Here is a 17,016-nt window from a genome sequence, read left to right on the forward strand (position 1 = left end):
CACACACACACACATATATATATATATACATACACACACACACCACACATATATATATATATACATACACACACACATATATATATATATACATACACACACACACACACACATATATATATACATACACACACACACACACACATATATATATACATACACACACACACACACATATATATATACATACACACACACACACACACATATATATATATACATACACACACACACACACATATATTATATACATACACACACACACACACACATATATATATATACATACACACACACACACACACACATATATATATATACATACACACACACACACACACACATATATATATACATACACACACACACACACATATATATATATATATATATATATATACACACACACATATATATATATATATATACATACATACACACACACATCTGACAAGCTTCTTGTTAATTTCCAACTACCAAACTCACTCATAATGTTTTGGCTAGCTTGAAGATATAGTAAAAGCCACTTGAACAAGATGCTGTGTACTGGGACTGAACCACATCTTGAACAAGTGTCTTCTACTTATTTTACAGTCTGGCCAAAATCTTGAGAGTGGCTTTGGTAGACAGAAACTGAATGAAGCCTGTTGGGTGTGTATGGATGTATGCACGGGTATGTGTATGTATGTCTGTGTGTGTGTGAGTGTGTGTGTGTGTGTGTGTGTTTACACTTGTGCTTCTCTGAAAGCCAATGAGCTACAAGTGATGGTGATGTTTACCTTGTCAACAAATCATCTGCTGGCTTTACCCCTTCAAAGACGGGGAATAGAATGAGAAACCCCTTATTTTAAAAACAGGCAAGGGTTAGCAACAGGAAGAGTATCTACCTTTAAAACGATGCCACAATAATATATTTACCTGATCCATGCTAGCATAGAAAATTGGACATAAAAGCAAATAAACAAATGAATTCTAACTCACTTGGACAATCCTTAACACAAAGAGATCCATAAGAATATTTGTAGTTGGGATTCTTTTCCATCTCAAATGTAACGGTGTTATATTTAGTCATAGGAGGACAAAAAGCAACACATTCTCCTTCATTCCTGAATCTTCGACAAGCCTACAATAAGGAGAAAAAAAAAAGCATTTGGTTTGTATTTGTTCATGTTTTTATATAATAACAACTGATATAAATGTTGGTTGGTTGGTTGGTTGGATGATTGATTTTACAACTCACACTTTACAGCATAGAGATGGGGAAAAGAAAGGGAGAGTAAAGGAGAGACACAGAGTTAGCCTAACGGGTACTGAATGAGTGCTTAGTGGAAGGCAATGACTAGAAAAATGCCACACACTGTGAGAGAGAGAGAGAAAACAAAATCATCTCTGTATAATAATATCTGACATTAGTGTTGGCTGGTTGTGGGTTGATATCTTTTGTCCTGGTTTACATTGTACAGGGAGTAGGCGGAGGGGGGAGGAGATTCAGAGAGACTTAACATAAGAAGTGAAAGATGAGTGCACATTTAAGGTTTTGTGGCAGGCACAAAGTTTTTAAACTGGTAAAGCAGTCTTTATTTACAGAACATACTTTTATTCCACCAGGTGGCTATTTGCAATATCAGTGAATGTATTATTCACTGTTTCCTATCTATTGGAGGGAACAGATTCCATTCAGATGAGTAACTGCAAGTATACATTTTTGATAAGGCTCAAGATGGCTGAAATGCATCTGGTATTCTTATGAATAATTTTAAATCTCTCTTTGATACATATTTCTTTTAACACAAGTCCTTGAAAAGATTTTATCTTGGATGAAAACCACAGCATCATGCCTATCAATAGTGTATATACATAATACATGGATGGTTATACATATATATTGTCTGTCTAGAGCAAATTCTGTATTTATGGTTGATAAGATTCAACTGGAAGAATTGTCAGAGTATTGGGGAGATTGCATTGTGATATTTGTTCTGGGTCTTTATATTCTCGGTTTAAATCCCACCAATGTCAACTTTGGCTGTCATCCTTTCAGGAATGGTGATAAAAACAAAAGAGAACAGAAACACTCCAGATGGTGGTTTGGTGGAATAGCAAAAATGTTGGACCAGATGCTTTGCAGCATTTGCTCTGGGTCTTTGTGTTCTGTGTTCAAATCCTGCCATAGCCCACACAGGTGGTGGATTTAACTCAGTTCAATCCCACTGCCTGGCACCATGAATGTCTTTAGTGGAGTCTACTCTGTTGAGAGCACTCAAATGAGGCATCCAATTTGTAGATACCATCTGCCCTCCTTTTCTCTCACTAGTCTCAGAGGCCCTATAATGTGTCATGGGTACTGACTTACTTCTAGACTGAAAGATATGAATACTAGAAAAATCATTCTGCAAATAAAAACACATACATCAATATTGGGTGATAATTTCAAAAGAGAAAATGTTTCAACACACAGTTTCCCATCAACAATCTCAACCCCCACACACAATTGCACATATACAATGAGAAAGCTGGAGTGTAGTCACATACCAAACAATCAGTATTCTTGGGTCCAGTACATCCACCAGCACATTCTGCATGGCAACATTGGTTTGGCAGTTTACCGAAACAGCGGTTGTCACAGGAAGCACTGCACACAGCACCCTGGCTTACTAAAGTGACAAAACAAATATAAAAATTTTTACTGGAAGGAAATGACAAAAATATTCAAAATTTAAAACATTTTTCAAGGAGAGATTTAGATGTTTATTATGTGTTCTTCCATGATGAAGCATTATTTGAGGCAAGACTTTATGAATGAATGCTTTCCTTCATCAACACTTAACTGTTTTACAAGTAAGGAATTTCTTTATTCCAAAGAAATTTGAACATGCAGAGTGATAGTTATGAGGAATGTCAACAATAGACACAACTATGATCAATTGGTGAAAGCATGGCATGGAATATAAACACACATGCACATAAATACACACACAACGTATTCTCCTTGCTTGCCTACCCTACACCTGCCTGCCCTGTGTGTGTGTGTGTGTGTGTGTATGTGTGTGTGTGTGTGTGTGTATATATATATATATATATATATATATACATACACATATATACATACATATATATAAATATATACATACACACACACACATATATATATATATGACAAGCTTCTTTCAGTTTCCAGTATATCAAATTCACTCACAAAGCTTTGGTCAACCCAGGGCTATAGTAGAAGGCTTGTCCAAGGTGCTACACAGTGGAACTGAACTTAAAACAATGTGGTTGAGAAGCAAACTTCTAAACCACACATCCATGTTTGAATCCAAAAATGTCAGAATGCAATAATTTAACTGAAATATATTCTAAGAAAATTCTGGAACCACAAATATTAGAGTGATATGTTCCTGTGACCTCTGCTGCCAGAACAAACAGATGCTTTCAAATTGCCATTCTTGACTGACTGACAACGTGTATAGTATGGACATGAGGGTTAAAGCCAACCAATAAAGAGCTGAGCCTGTTTCACACATATCTGATTTAGTTTTGCTTTTGGTAGGCAATCTCATCAAACATATTTGCTTATGATATCTACATTTGTTTATAATATCCACATTCATTTATAATATCCATTCTTTTATAATATCCACATTTGTTTACATTATCCATATTTATAAAGACTGAGCAGTGACATGGTGAACCCAATTATGTGTGTATGTGTGCGTGCGTGCATGTGTGTTAGTGTGCATAGCAAATCTGGAAGCCAAACCAATGTTTGGCAGATAAGTCACATACGATTTCTAATGCTTGATTTTTGTCAGTAAAGAAACAACACAAACACTCCACTCCACTCCACCCAACAAAATAACTACAAGTATGTAGTTTATGGATTCACCTTTAGGTGTTATTCAAAAGGATATTTAAATAAAATAGGCTTGAAGTCCCTTACATTTTTGGCACATTTCTGGTCCTGCACCCCAACAATTCAGCTGGGCTGTGCTATTATGATAACAGCTACGATGACAGGGTTTACCTAAAAATATAAGAACATAAAAAAAAATAAAAATGGAACAAAATTCAGTATATAATTACTTGATTAAATTTAAAACTCATTACATAAACAGAGAATCTGATTAGAAGTTAAAGTGAGAACATAAGCAAAACCATTAGTTTATATGCAAGCTGTATGCAATTTTTATGTAACCACAAAGTGCAAATGTCACAACCAAGTGTATATAAAGTGCATATGACCACGAATGTATATATAGAGTGAATATAATTGCCAAGGTGTATATAAAGTGCATGTCATCATCAAAATGTATTTAGAGTGCATTTAATCATGAAGGTGTATATAAAATGCATATAATCTACAAAGTGGCTTTGTGGTTAGGGGTATTTGGCTCACAATCATAAGGTTGTGAGTTCAATTCCTGATGGTGTGTTGTGTCCTTGATCAAGACACTTTATTTCACATTGCTCCAGTCCAATCAGCTGGCAAAAATGAGTTGTACCAGTAATTAAAGGGGCCAGCCATGTCATATTCCGTGTCATACTGAATCTCCCTGAGAACTACATTAAAGGTATGTGCGCCTCTGGAGTGCTTAGTTACTTGCATGAAAATTTCATGGGTAGGCTGTTCCATTGATTGGAACCCTTGTCATTGTAAACCAATGGAATGCCAGTAAAAAAAATGTATATAAAGTACATATAATTATCAAGGTGTATATAAAGTGAATGTTGCCACATGTTACTTTATATCAATTGTATACAACTTAGTTTTGTCTTGTTAAACATAAAATACAGAAAGATCTTGTAATTAATATTGTAGCAGTGAAATGGTTCAGTTCTGTTGGGATCATCTGAATCATTGTCTTGTTTAATAATCAAGAAAATGGTGGAGGAAATTAGCAGAAAATTCTCAAGAAGAACAGAGTTCTATTTGGCGTTATTTGTACTACTTGACTAAAATCTCTATCTTTTCAGCATTTCTTGAACTCATTGCAAACTGAAGTATGATGCAGTCCTCAGACTCATTGGATCCCCTCTCATTTCCAACCAAAGCCAGCATTAGAAAATGGATGTTAAAAGATGATGAAATTTATATATAAATTAGACTATCTCAGCTTTGATAATAACCTACATAAGACTTTAAAATACATTCCTTTTAAATTAAAGGGAGTGTTTGCAGTATTATATCATTCATTATCAATCTTAAGTATCCTAACACACACACAAATGATTTTATTTTATTTTAAAGCAAAGACAATGCAAGGTATTAAAAATACAGGTCAATGGTTTGTACTATTATCTGGTATTTCGATATTTTGGAGTTAGGAACCCTTTTTCAGGAAATCTTTGGAGAAAAAGTGAAGTCAGCTCACAACACCTTTTCTTTGAAGATTTCCTGAAACATTGAAATGTAAGACTACTAATCATTGACCTGTATTATGAATAATTGCATGGTTTTGGCTAAAAAAAAAATTAATATCATTTATATATATCAGACATTGGCTTCATGAAAACTATATGTGTATATATTCTCATAGAAAATGGAGATGAGTAATAACATTCCCATGTGGTTTAGTTGAGCAATTTAGTTGAACAGATGGTACCATTGGGTGCATTGTTAGCCACAAATAAAGAATAGTTACCTATCAAGTCAGTGTTGAACACACTTTCTCACTGTTCAGTATAAGCACTTGTCTGTCTATCTATCTGTCTGAATGTCTATCTATCTATATGCATGCATATGCATACTTTAAAAATACAATCTGAAAGCAGAACAGTAAAAGCATGCAAGACTTTTCTCAAGCTCAAACTGTAGATTTGTTTTTGTTATTTATATTTCAATGATTGAGCTTTGCATTTTTGTTAGAAACCAACTTTTTCCTAAGAAGAAAACTTTAAATAATTGAAAATAGAAGAGAATATAAATACATACTTATGCATGTATGTATTATTATAAAAATACATCAGACATCCAGGTAACTATGAAAATAATATATAATGTAAGCATATATATTATATATATCAATATTACACCACATAAGATGATATGATATCATAAAATAATGGAAATGAAAAGAATACTTACATTTTCGTCTTTTAAAGTCAGATTCAAAGAAAAATTCAACTGGTGGTTTTGAAGTTGGGTTGATATCCGTCCAATTAATGGTTGTTTCATAACACAGCAAATTGTTGTTCATGAAGGAAACTTTTCCATTTAAGATTTCTGGAATAAAGTAAAAAAAAAAAAAGAATAAAGGTTAAATGATTAATATAAAATAATAGTAGATGCAATTGTAGCTGTGTGGTTGAGAAGTTTGCTTCCCAACCATGTGGTCTCAGGTTCAGTCTCACTATGTGGAACCTTGGGCAGATGTGCCTTCTATGATAGCCCAGGACCAATCAAAACCTTGTGAGTAGATTTGGTAGATGGAAACTGAAAGAAGCCTATTGTATATATGTCAGTGAGTGTGTGTGTTGGTAACATGATGGCCATCTGGCCATAGAAAATCTGCTTTAATAAATTCCATCTAACCCATGCAAAAGTGAATATTAAAAAAATTAATAATAGCTCTTTCTACAAGAAGCACAAGGCCTGAAAGCTTTGAGTGGAGGCAGGTTAGTTGATTACAATGAGTCCAGAGCTCACATGTACTTATTCTATCAACCCCAAAATGATGCAAGGCAATGTTGACCTTGGTAGAATTTGAACCCAGAATATAAAGGGAGGCAAAATGCTGCAGAGCATTTTGTCCAACTCATTAATGCTTCTACCAGCTCACCACCTTATGATGAGATAATAATAATAATTTCTTCTTCTATAGGCACAAGGCCTGAAATTTTGTGGGAGGGGAATAGTTCTTATATCGACCCCAATGCTTCACTCGAACTTAATTTATGGACTCCAAAAGGCTGAAGGGCAAAGTCGACCTTGGTGGAATTTGAACTCAGAATGTAACAATGGAGCAAAATGCCGCTAAGCATTTTACCTGGTGTGCTAATGATTCTGCCAGCTCACCATAGCCCTTTCTATTATAGGCACAAGGCCTGACATTTTGGAGGAGAGATTACATCAAATCCAGTGCTCAACTGGTACTTATTTTATCAATTCCCAAAAGGATAAATGACAAATCAACTTAGGCAGAATTTGATCTCAGAATGCAGATGGATGAAATGTTGCTAAGCATTTTGTCTGGTATGCTAACAATTCTGCCAGCCTTGAGTAATGGTTTCATATTTTGGCACAAGGCCATCAATTGTAAGGGTGCAGGCTAGTCAATTACATTGACTCCAGTGTTTGATCCCGAAAGAATGAAAGGCAAACTCAACCATTGTAGAACTTAAATGCAGATCATAAAGACAAATGAAATGCTGATAAACACTTTGTTCAGCATTCTAACAACTCTGCTAGTTTGCTGCCTTATGAATAATAATGATAATGATGATGATGATAATAATAATAATAATAATAATAATAATAATAATAATAAAAAAGATGAAAAAAAGGTACTGAAACCTATTTGAAAATGATTCCAGGCTTACCATCCCTATAGGAAGTGCAAAAAATCATATTAACTGGAACGGCTCATGTACTGAGAAGAGCATTATCGCTGTGAAAATAACATCCATCAATGAATTTATTTATTTATTAATTTTTAAATACATATTTTGTCTGTGAATTTGCATGTTTGATCTGGGAATGCATACAATGAGCTTCTCTGCCCTAGGTGTATGGAAAACACTCGGTGAGAAACGGAAGAAAATTTGAAGAAAGAAGAAAAAAGCATGATAATAATAATAATAATAATAATAATCCTTTCTACTGTAGGCACAAATTTTGAGGGAGGGGGCTAGTTGATTACATTGAGCCCAATGCGTAACTGGTACTTACTTCACTGACCCCGAAAGAATGAAAAGCACAGTAACCTTGGTAGAACTCAGAATGTAATGATGGACAAAATGTCGTTAAGCATTTCGCTCGGTATGATAATGATTCTGCCAGCTCACTGTCTTAATGATAATAATCTTTTCTACTGAAGGTACAACGCCTGCAATTTTGGGGGAGAGGACTGGTCAATTACATTGACCCCAGTGTTTCACTGGTACTTAATTTATTGACCTGAAAGGATGAAAGGCAAAGTCGACCTTGGCAGAATTTGAACTCAGAATGTGAAGACTGGTGAAATGCTGTTAAGCACTTTGCCTGGGGTGCTAAGGATTCTGTCAGCTTACTGTATTAATGATAATAATAATCCTTTCTACAATAGCACAAGGCCTGAAATTTGGAGTGGGGGGGACTAGTTGATTAGATTGACCCCAGTGTTTCATTGGTACTTAATTTATTGACCTTGAAAGGATGAAAGGCAAAGTTGACCCTGGCAGAATTTGGAGCTCAGAAAATAGCGATGGGCAAAATACCTATTTCTTTACTACCCACAAGGGGCTAAACACAGAGTGGACAAACAAGGACATACAAATGGATTAAATCGATTATATCAACCCCAGTGTGTAACTGGTACTTATTTAATCGACCCCGAAAGGATGAAAGGCAAAGTTGACCTCGGTGGAATTTGAACTCAGAACATAGCGGCAGGTGTGTTAATGATTCTGTTAGCTCGCTACTTTAATGATAATGATAATAATAATAATAATAATAATAATAATAATAATAATTAATTCTTTTATTGGCCACAAGGGCTGACAAAAATTAATTATAACATAAAGGGACAAAACACAGGACAAAAAATTATAACAATGAAAAACTCCCAATAGGGGGAGGCGTTATGAAAGGTTCCTGGTGGAAAAACCCATAAAATCCATCGGAGCCTGGTCAAAAGGGGGGTAGAGAGCCCCTTTCTCCTTTTGTAATACCTTTTTTTTTTACAGGTGTATCCTCACCTGGCCATATTATGGAAGATATGTTGGAAGGTGAATAGAGGACAATTACACATATGACAATAGGCTTGAAATATAAACTTGTTTTTGTTTTGTTTAGGTCAGCTCTGATCTAACGAATCTATAATGAAAGGCATTCCAGCCATAACCATCCCTCCTTTACATAATTTTTATTTTATTAAACTGTGTATCAAAAAGTATTTTATCAAATATGTTCCTTTTCTTAAATCATTTTGTTACCATATTTCTGTTGAAATACACTACATATATTTCAACTAGTTTTGAAAATAATAAAGAATTTAGTAAAATAAATGTTGTAATCAAGTTAGTGTTTGGATCAGAAATTAGCATGGAATTTTGATGGAAGGTTTTAATTTTGATCCCTTTAAAAGGGAAAGTTAGTAAGATAGGACTAGTGACAGTCTCAGGATTGGTTGATATCAAAAGAGTTAAACATGACAGGAAGTGAACTGAAGGATATTTGGCTGCTATTTCTAGCATGTAGAAGCTCCTTTACAATAGTATCATCTTTTCATCTTTTATCTCTTGCTTGTTTCAGTCATTAGACTGTGGCCATGCTGGAGCACTGCTTTGAAATTTTAGTCAAATGAATTGATTCCAGTACATTTTTTTATGCTTGTTACTTGTTTTGTTTCCTTTGCCAAACTGCTAAGTTATGGGGATGTACACATCAACACTGGTTATGAAGCAGTGATGGGATACACACACACACAGACACACAATAGGCTTCTTTCAGTTTCTGTCAACCAAATCCACTCATAAGGCTATGGTAGGAATTACTTTGAAGTGGGACTGAACCTGGAACCAATTGGTTGGGAAGCAAGCTTCTGACACACAGCCATACCTGTAAAAGAAAACTGGTCAAATCAATCTACTTTTAGGTCACTAACTCATGAGAGCTCAAAACTTCATACCCTTAATGGGTATTTTGTTTGGTTTGACTTCAGTACGTCTTGCTGTTGTGTACAATGTCTGCTGCTAAGTATGGTAGCATCATGAAGAAAATATTAATCTTTCTTCTTAATATCATAAGCTTCAAAGAAAGTATCAGTCTGGTGGAATATAGAGGTAGTCAGAGTAGAAATTTGACAAAATGGTAAATATATGTCTAAGAATAGAGGCCCAAGCTGTTTGGTAAAAAAGTATTGTCAATATGGTAGCTGAACATGCCCAGGAGAAGGAGCAGGTTAAAGGAGTGGGTTAAAGAGAATGAAAAAAAGGAAGATAAATGCTGTGCAATTAAACGCAAGTAATTGTAAGGGGTATTAATTAAAATAAAGGTGTGCCTTGATGGTTGACAACATTGAGGTATGGTTTTTTCCTATTAAACCATAACACATTAGATTGTTGCTGGCCCACCCAATGCTGACAAAGCAAACTCAAAAATCAATGCTTAAGCATAAATTTAATTCAAGCTATAATAAGAAAACTAACAAACAAGGAAGTACTAGTCACATCTGAAGAGCAAAAATACAAAATGAAGAAAAATTGCATGATTGTGAGAACTTGTGCTACAACTTTTTTTCCTAAATATATAAATATCAGTGTGACTCACAAACAGTTTTGTGTGGCTCACCTTTTTCATGACAGGTCTACAATATAAGTGTGTCTTGATGGTAAGAGACTTGAGTCTACTTGTATTGGTTTAGACAGTTTTAAAAAATATGAACGTGTTCTACTTGATACTGTTACCACTATTAGCTGGCAAAATACTTAGCATCATGTCATCTGTCTTTACATTCTGGGTTCAATTTCTACTTAGGCTGACTTTGCTTTCATCCTTTCTGGGTCTATAAATCAAGTACCATTTGAATACTGGGATCAACTGTAATCGACTAGTCCTGTCCCCCAAATTTTAGGTCTTGTACCTATAATAGAAAGGATTATTAGCTGGCAGAATTGTTAGAGCATTTTAATATTTCTTCCAGCTCTTCCTGTTCAGAATTAAAATACTGCTGAGGTCAACTTTGCTTTTCATCTTTCTGAGGTTAATAAAAGCAAGAACTGGTCAAGTACTGACATGGACAGATCAGTTAAACCTTTTCGTCTCAAGATCTCTGGTCTTGTGCCAAAATTTGTAACCAAAATTAGAGTGGTGCCCTAACCAAAGAGAAAATTCTCTTTCATCAGTACAACTTGAAGAAATGAGAGAATAATGTGCTTATTCTATGAATAGACATGGTTCATGAAGCGTTTAATGGCTTAATTTTAACAAAGAAGTAAATAAGGCTATGGAATAAGAATGGACATTAAAAACTCTGCTAAAACAAACTGGTGGAGACTAATGAATATTTATTGTAGAGTTATGAAATGGCACTATTCTTTTATTCTTTTACTTGTTTCAGTCATTTGACTGCGGCCAGGCTGAAGCACCACCTTTAGTTGAACAAATCAACCCCAGGACTTATTCTTTATAAGCCTAATATTTATTCTATCAGTCTCTTTTGCCAAACTGTTAAGTTATGGGGATGTAAATACAACATCGGTTGTCAAGTGATAGTGGGGGGACAAACACAGAAACACACACACACACACACACACACATACAATGGGCTTCTATCAGTTTCCATCTACCAAATCCACTCACAAGGCTTTAGTTGGCCTGAGGCTATAGTAGAAGACACTCGCACAAAGTGCTATGGAATCATGTGGTTGGGAAGCAATTTTCTTACCACACAGCTGCTCCTGTGATTTTTTGTAATGATTGCGAAAAAAAAAAAAAAAGATAAGATATATTTTCTCTTCATTTTCTTTTTTGTTCTTTGATTTAAAATTCAAACTTCCAATCCAGCCAAGATTTATCCAGAAATGATTATTTTCCTTACAATAACTGATCACTAGGGCAGGCCATGTGCATGAAGTTGTTAGTTTAGCTTAAAATAAATGGATCAGAATAAATAAACATGAATAAAGAAATCTGAAGGGAATAAAGAATTCTTGGAGTACCTGACTATTATGGTAAAGTAGAATATAGACTAGTTATGATGATGCTGATGATAGCAGTGGTGGTGATGGTGGTAGAGAAGAATAATTTTAAATAGTATTTGAAGCTAAACCCTGAATGGGAGGTTAACAAGTTAGTTTAGAGATCATATCATGATATGTTCAAATATTACTGATGTGGCTACTGTTTTGTGTCTCTGAGTAAGGCACACAGCTCTATTTGCTCTAGTTTACCTGACAGGTGAAAAAAAAATAACAAGTGCTAGACCTTATTTTAAAGATGAGGGTTTAACAGTTCATAAAGAAGAGCATCCACCTGTAAAAACAATGTCTCTTTACCCTGCATCTGAAATATATTCCATTCATAATAACAGAAATATATTTTTAAAACACTGATATGTGTGTGTGTGTGTGCGTTTATTTGTGTATATATATATATATATATATATATACACAGACACACACACAAACTGTACAATATTCTAAATAAAATAAAGACTACAAAATTGTATTATATATATTCTAAAACATTCTAAAATGCATCAAGTTATTTCTAGTAGAACTGGTTTTCTTGGTCTTTGGACCAAGTGTGTGAGTGTGTAAGTTTGTACAGAGTGGAGAGAAGAAAGTGTGCTATTTTTCAGTCTAGCAAAGCCATTTCAATAGAATCTGTCTTCAGGCACATTCATTGGAGATTAATATCTTCCAGGTGTTAGGGTTAATCAAAAGTGCCTTCAAGTTAACCTTTCTATATTCTTTGCAGTGCACCCTGTGATCTCCTAGCTGGATTCTTTCCTGTCGGTAGTACTCTGGAGAGAAGTTTCTCCCAAATAATCCCATCATCCATTTTGGATCACAATCCAACCAACAGACATGTTCTCTCTCTATGAAATATACGAAAGGCAATAATTCTTCAAAGATGATGAATATTAAAAGATACAAGTTAAAACTTGTCAGATTGTTATTGTAGAGAATTCCAGGAAGTAAATCCCACTTTTATTTTGTTATTCAATCATTTGAAACAGAAATAATGTCCAGCTTTTAGAAATAAATTAAATGATTCCTATTTAATAACCAAAATTTGTCAAAATGTCCAATATACTCTTTTACTTGTTTCAGTCATTTGACTGCGGCCATGCTGGAGCACCGCCTTTAGTCGAGCAAATCGACCCCGAGACTTATTCTTTGTAAGCCCAGTACTTATTCTATCGGTCTCTTTTGCCAAACCGCTAAGTGACGGGGATGTAAACACACCAGCATTGGTTGTCAAGCAATGCTAGTGGGACAAACACATACACATATATATACAGATATACGACAGGCTTCTTTCAGTTTCCGTCTACCAAATCCACTCACAAGGCATTGGTCGGCCCGGGGCTATAGCAGATGACACTTGCCCAAGATGCCATGCAGTGGGACTGAACCCGGAACCATGTGGTTGGTTAGCAAGCTACTTACCACACAGCCACTCCTGCGCCTATTTGAAAATTGTCACAAACCATTGCTGTCGTTTGTCATCATCATTGGTGTCTTCAATGTCAATAATTGCCATCATTTCCATTGTCATCATCATTGTTATTTATTCCTAAGTCAACTCTGATTGAGTAGACCAATGATCATAGATATTCCAGGCATGACACTATGACCTGTCCTTTCACAAGACAGTAAAAGATGATTTGAGAGGGATTTAGGTGTTAGTTCTAGCAGGCTTGGGGCTTTCTTTCATAAATAAAATACTCAAGGTCTTCAATTTGAAACATTTTGTTTGGAGCAAAGTCCTTATTTAAAAAAGTTTCTTTAAAACCCTGAAAAAAAAAATGAAGCTTGAGCCAATGACACAGGGTACAGGCATAGCTATGTGGTAAGAAGCTTGCTTCCCAACCACATGGCTCTGGGTTCAGTCCCACTGTGTGACACTTTGGGGAAGTGTCTTTGGTAAACTTTTTAATACTTTTTGATAGTTATATATATTTAATAATAAAAAAAAAATTTTTTTTAATCTATAAAAAAAAAATTATAAATATGAATTAATAATTTCAATTTTAAATAATTTAAATCTTTAAATTTTATATTTTATATATTTTGTATATTATATTAATTATTTTAATTTTTATATTTTGGTTTATGTTTTTCATTGTTTGATTTGCATAATAATGGTTTTATCTCTAATTTAATTTATATATATATATATATATATATATAATAATAATATTGGTTTATGTCTATCACTGTTTGAGTTGCTTAATAGTGGTTTTATCTCTAATTCATATTTTATATATATATATATACGTACGTACGTACGTACGTACGTACGTATGTATGTATGTATGTATGTGTGTGTGTGTCTTTGTGTCTGTGTTTTTCCCTCACCACTGCTGGACCGCTACTGTAAATTAGTGGTTTGGCAAAAGAGATTGATAGAACAAGTATTAAGCTTTAAAAACAATGTACTGGTGTCAATTCATTTGATTAAAACTTCTTCAAGGTGGAGCCTCAACATGGCTGCAGTCTAATGACTGAAACAAGTAAAAGATTAAAAGATGAAGAAAGAGATAGGGTAAGGAGAGAAGAAGGTAATGAAATGAAGTCAGAGAAGGACTGTAAGAAGTTCAACATAAACCAAACTATTAAATTCATTCTGTAGTTATGAAGGTGACTAGCAAGATGTGAAGGTGATTGAGAAATTATTAAAACTCACAGCCACAACATTATGAGAGGGTGCTGAATAGTTTCTGGCTTTGGGTAAAAGAAAATACAAGAGGATCAGTTAATTATGAATTTATTCATCAAATTCACACACTAATTGCAGGAGTCCTTCAGTACTGTAAAAGAACTTGGAAGGTTGAGCCTCTAACCAGGCCTTTTGCGATACCCTTGAAACCAGAAACTTTTCAGCACCCCTTCGTACATAAACACTGCAATAAAAGAAAGAGATGCTCTTTTGAAATAAATAAAGACTTACCTCCAAGTGATTTGAAGCGTAGTTCCTTCAGACCGACTTTTTTAGTTCCTCTGTCATAGTTACTTGCTACAAATAAACTGTAGTATTTTTCTTTATGTTTGAAAAGTTCCCTTCCGCGAATAATCTGAAGATTAGTAAGGGGGATGTAGTCCGCAAAAACGCCAATTATTAGAACATAACCAGTAATTTCCCTGATACTGTCTAGGAATGACAAGTCATATTTGATTGTCTTGTCATTGAGGAAAACAATTTCCAAATTGCCTTCAATATATGTACAGTTCGTGTATTTTCTCCGTAGTGATTCATATCTGAACGCTGCTGAGCCAGAATGCGTTAGCTTCTGTTTTGTACCACGGCAAACTGCAAAAAAAAAAAAACAACAATAATAATAATAAAATAACAACAACAAAATAATAATAATGATAATAATAATAATAATAATATGCACCCTAGTCATAACACTAACTTTAACTTCTAACTTATTGTCTCTTGAGTTCTCTGGGTGAGACTTGGAATCAACCTGTACAAATACAAAGCAAAAGCCAAACATATAATGATAATAATAATCCTTTCTTCTGAAGGCACAAGGCCTGAAATTTTGAGGGAGGGGACTAGTCGATTACGTCGACTCCAGTGTTTCACTGGTACTTGATTTATTGACCCTGAAAGAATGAAAGGCAAAGTCAACCTTGGCAAAATCTCTTGAAAAACAGGTAAGGGTTGGTTGGAGACAGGAAGAGTATTCCTGCTGTAAAAATCCTGCCTCAAATCTATTTTCATCTATGTCATGCTAGCACCGGAAAACAAACGTTCGATGAAAGAAATGAAGAAACTCATCTCTCGGCAACTTGTCAACAGTGATCCTGTATTCCTTTTGCAAAACTAAGTAGCAAAACATGAGATGCAATCTTTTATTTTGAGAACTGGTTGCCAATTGGAAACCCCTTCTCAATATTGCAAACTCTAATTATTTAGACATTTTACATAGCCTGCACCATTCTTACTCGAGTGCTTACCATTTGAATCTAAGACGGTTCTCTCGCAAACTATGGGTTAAATATCACTTTTCTAGGGGGATAATGATAAAACAAAACAAAAAAGGGTTCTTTTTTATCATCAAACTAACACCTTCTTTTATCTCTAAGATTCCAACAAATTAACCATGCAAGAAATTTGAGAAAAATGCTGCATATGTTTTGATGCAATTTATTTGTCTCACATGGAATCAAAATTTCTGCTTGAGAATGCTTCAATGCATTTTTGTCTCTGTGTATTTATTTACTCATTAACTTTCAACAATATACACTCACTTGAACAATAAATAAATAAATTCCCCCCAGATGCTCATCCAAGTTGACTGCAGGGTGCACGTATTATTATTATTATTATTAATAATAATAATAATAATAATATGCACCCTAGTCATAACACTAACTTTAACTTCTAACTTATTGTCTCTTGAGTTCTCTGGGTGAGACTTGGAATCAACCTGTACAAATACAAAGCAAAAGCCAAACATATAATGATAATAATAATCCTTTCTTCTGAAGGCACAAGGCCTGAAATTTTGAGGGAGGGGACTAGTCGATTACGTCGACTCCAGTGTTTCACTGGTACTTGATTTATTGACCCTGAAAGAATGAAAGGCAAAGTCAACCTTGGCAAAATCTCTTGAAAAACAGGTAAGGGTTGGTTGGAGACAGGAAGAGTATTCCTGCTGTAAAAATCCTGCCTCAAATCTATTTTCATCTATGTCATGCTAGCACCGGAAAACAAACGTTCGATGAAAGAAATGAAGAAGAAACTCATCTCTCGGCAACTTGTCAACAGTGATCCTGTATTCCTTTTGCAAAACTAAGTAGCAAAACATGAGATGCAATCTTTTATTTTGAGAACTGGTTGCCAATTGGAAACCCCTTCTCAATATTGCAAACTCTAATTATTTAGACATTTTACATAGCCTGCACCATTCTTACTCGAGTGCTTACCATTTGAATCTAAGACGGTTCTCTCGCAAACTATGGGTTAAATATCACTTTTCTAGGGGGATAATGATAAAACAAAACAAAAAAGGGTTCTTTTTTATCATCAAACTAACACCTTCTTTTATCTCTAAGATTCCAACAAATTAACCATGCAAGAAATTTGAGAAAAATGCTGCATATGTTTTGATGCAATTTATTTGTCTCACATGGAAT

The 17,016-nt window shown here is 34.6% G+C and overlaps 1 protein-coding gene across 2 annotated transcripts in view; it reads right to left on the bottom strand.

Annotated features, from left to right (window-relative positions):
- The window catches only part of LOC115215570 (epidermal growth factor receptor-like), a 229,302-nt gene that overhangs the window by 52,618 nt on the left and 159,668 nt on the right, over nucleotides 1–17,016 (bottom strand). For both annotated transcript variants that reach the window (XM_029784771.2, XM_029784770.2), the window contains 5 exons: nucleotides 14,819–15,178; nucleotides 6,086–6,223; nucleotides 3,941–4,024; nucleotides 2,533–2,654; nucleotides 982–1,123 (listed from right to left, as the gene is read on the bottom strand). In XM_029784771.2, the coding sequence (XP_029640631.1) occupies nucleotides 982–1,123; nucleotides 2,533–2,654; nucleotides 3,941–4,024; nucleotides 6,086–6,223; nucleotides 14,819–15,178 (846 nt within the window). The remainder of the gene's footprint in view (nucleotides 1–981; nucleotides 1,124–2,532; nucleotides 2,655–3,940; nucleotides 4,025–6,085; nucleotides 6,224–14,818; nucleotides 15,179–17,016) is intronic.

Source organism: Octopus sinensis, linkage group LG9, assembly GCF_006345805.1.
Source record: "Octopus sinensis linkage group LG9, ASM634580v1, whole genome shotgun sequence".
NCBI classification, from domain to species: Eukaryota; Metazoa; Mollusca; class Cephalopoda; order Octopoda; family Octopodidae; genus Octopus; species Octopus sinensis.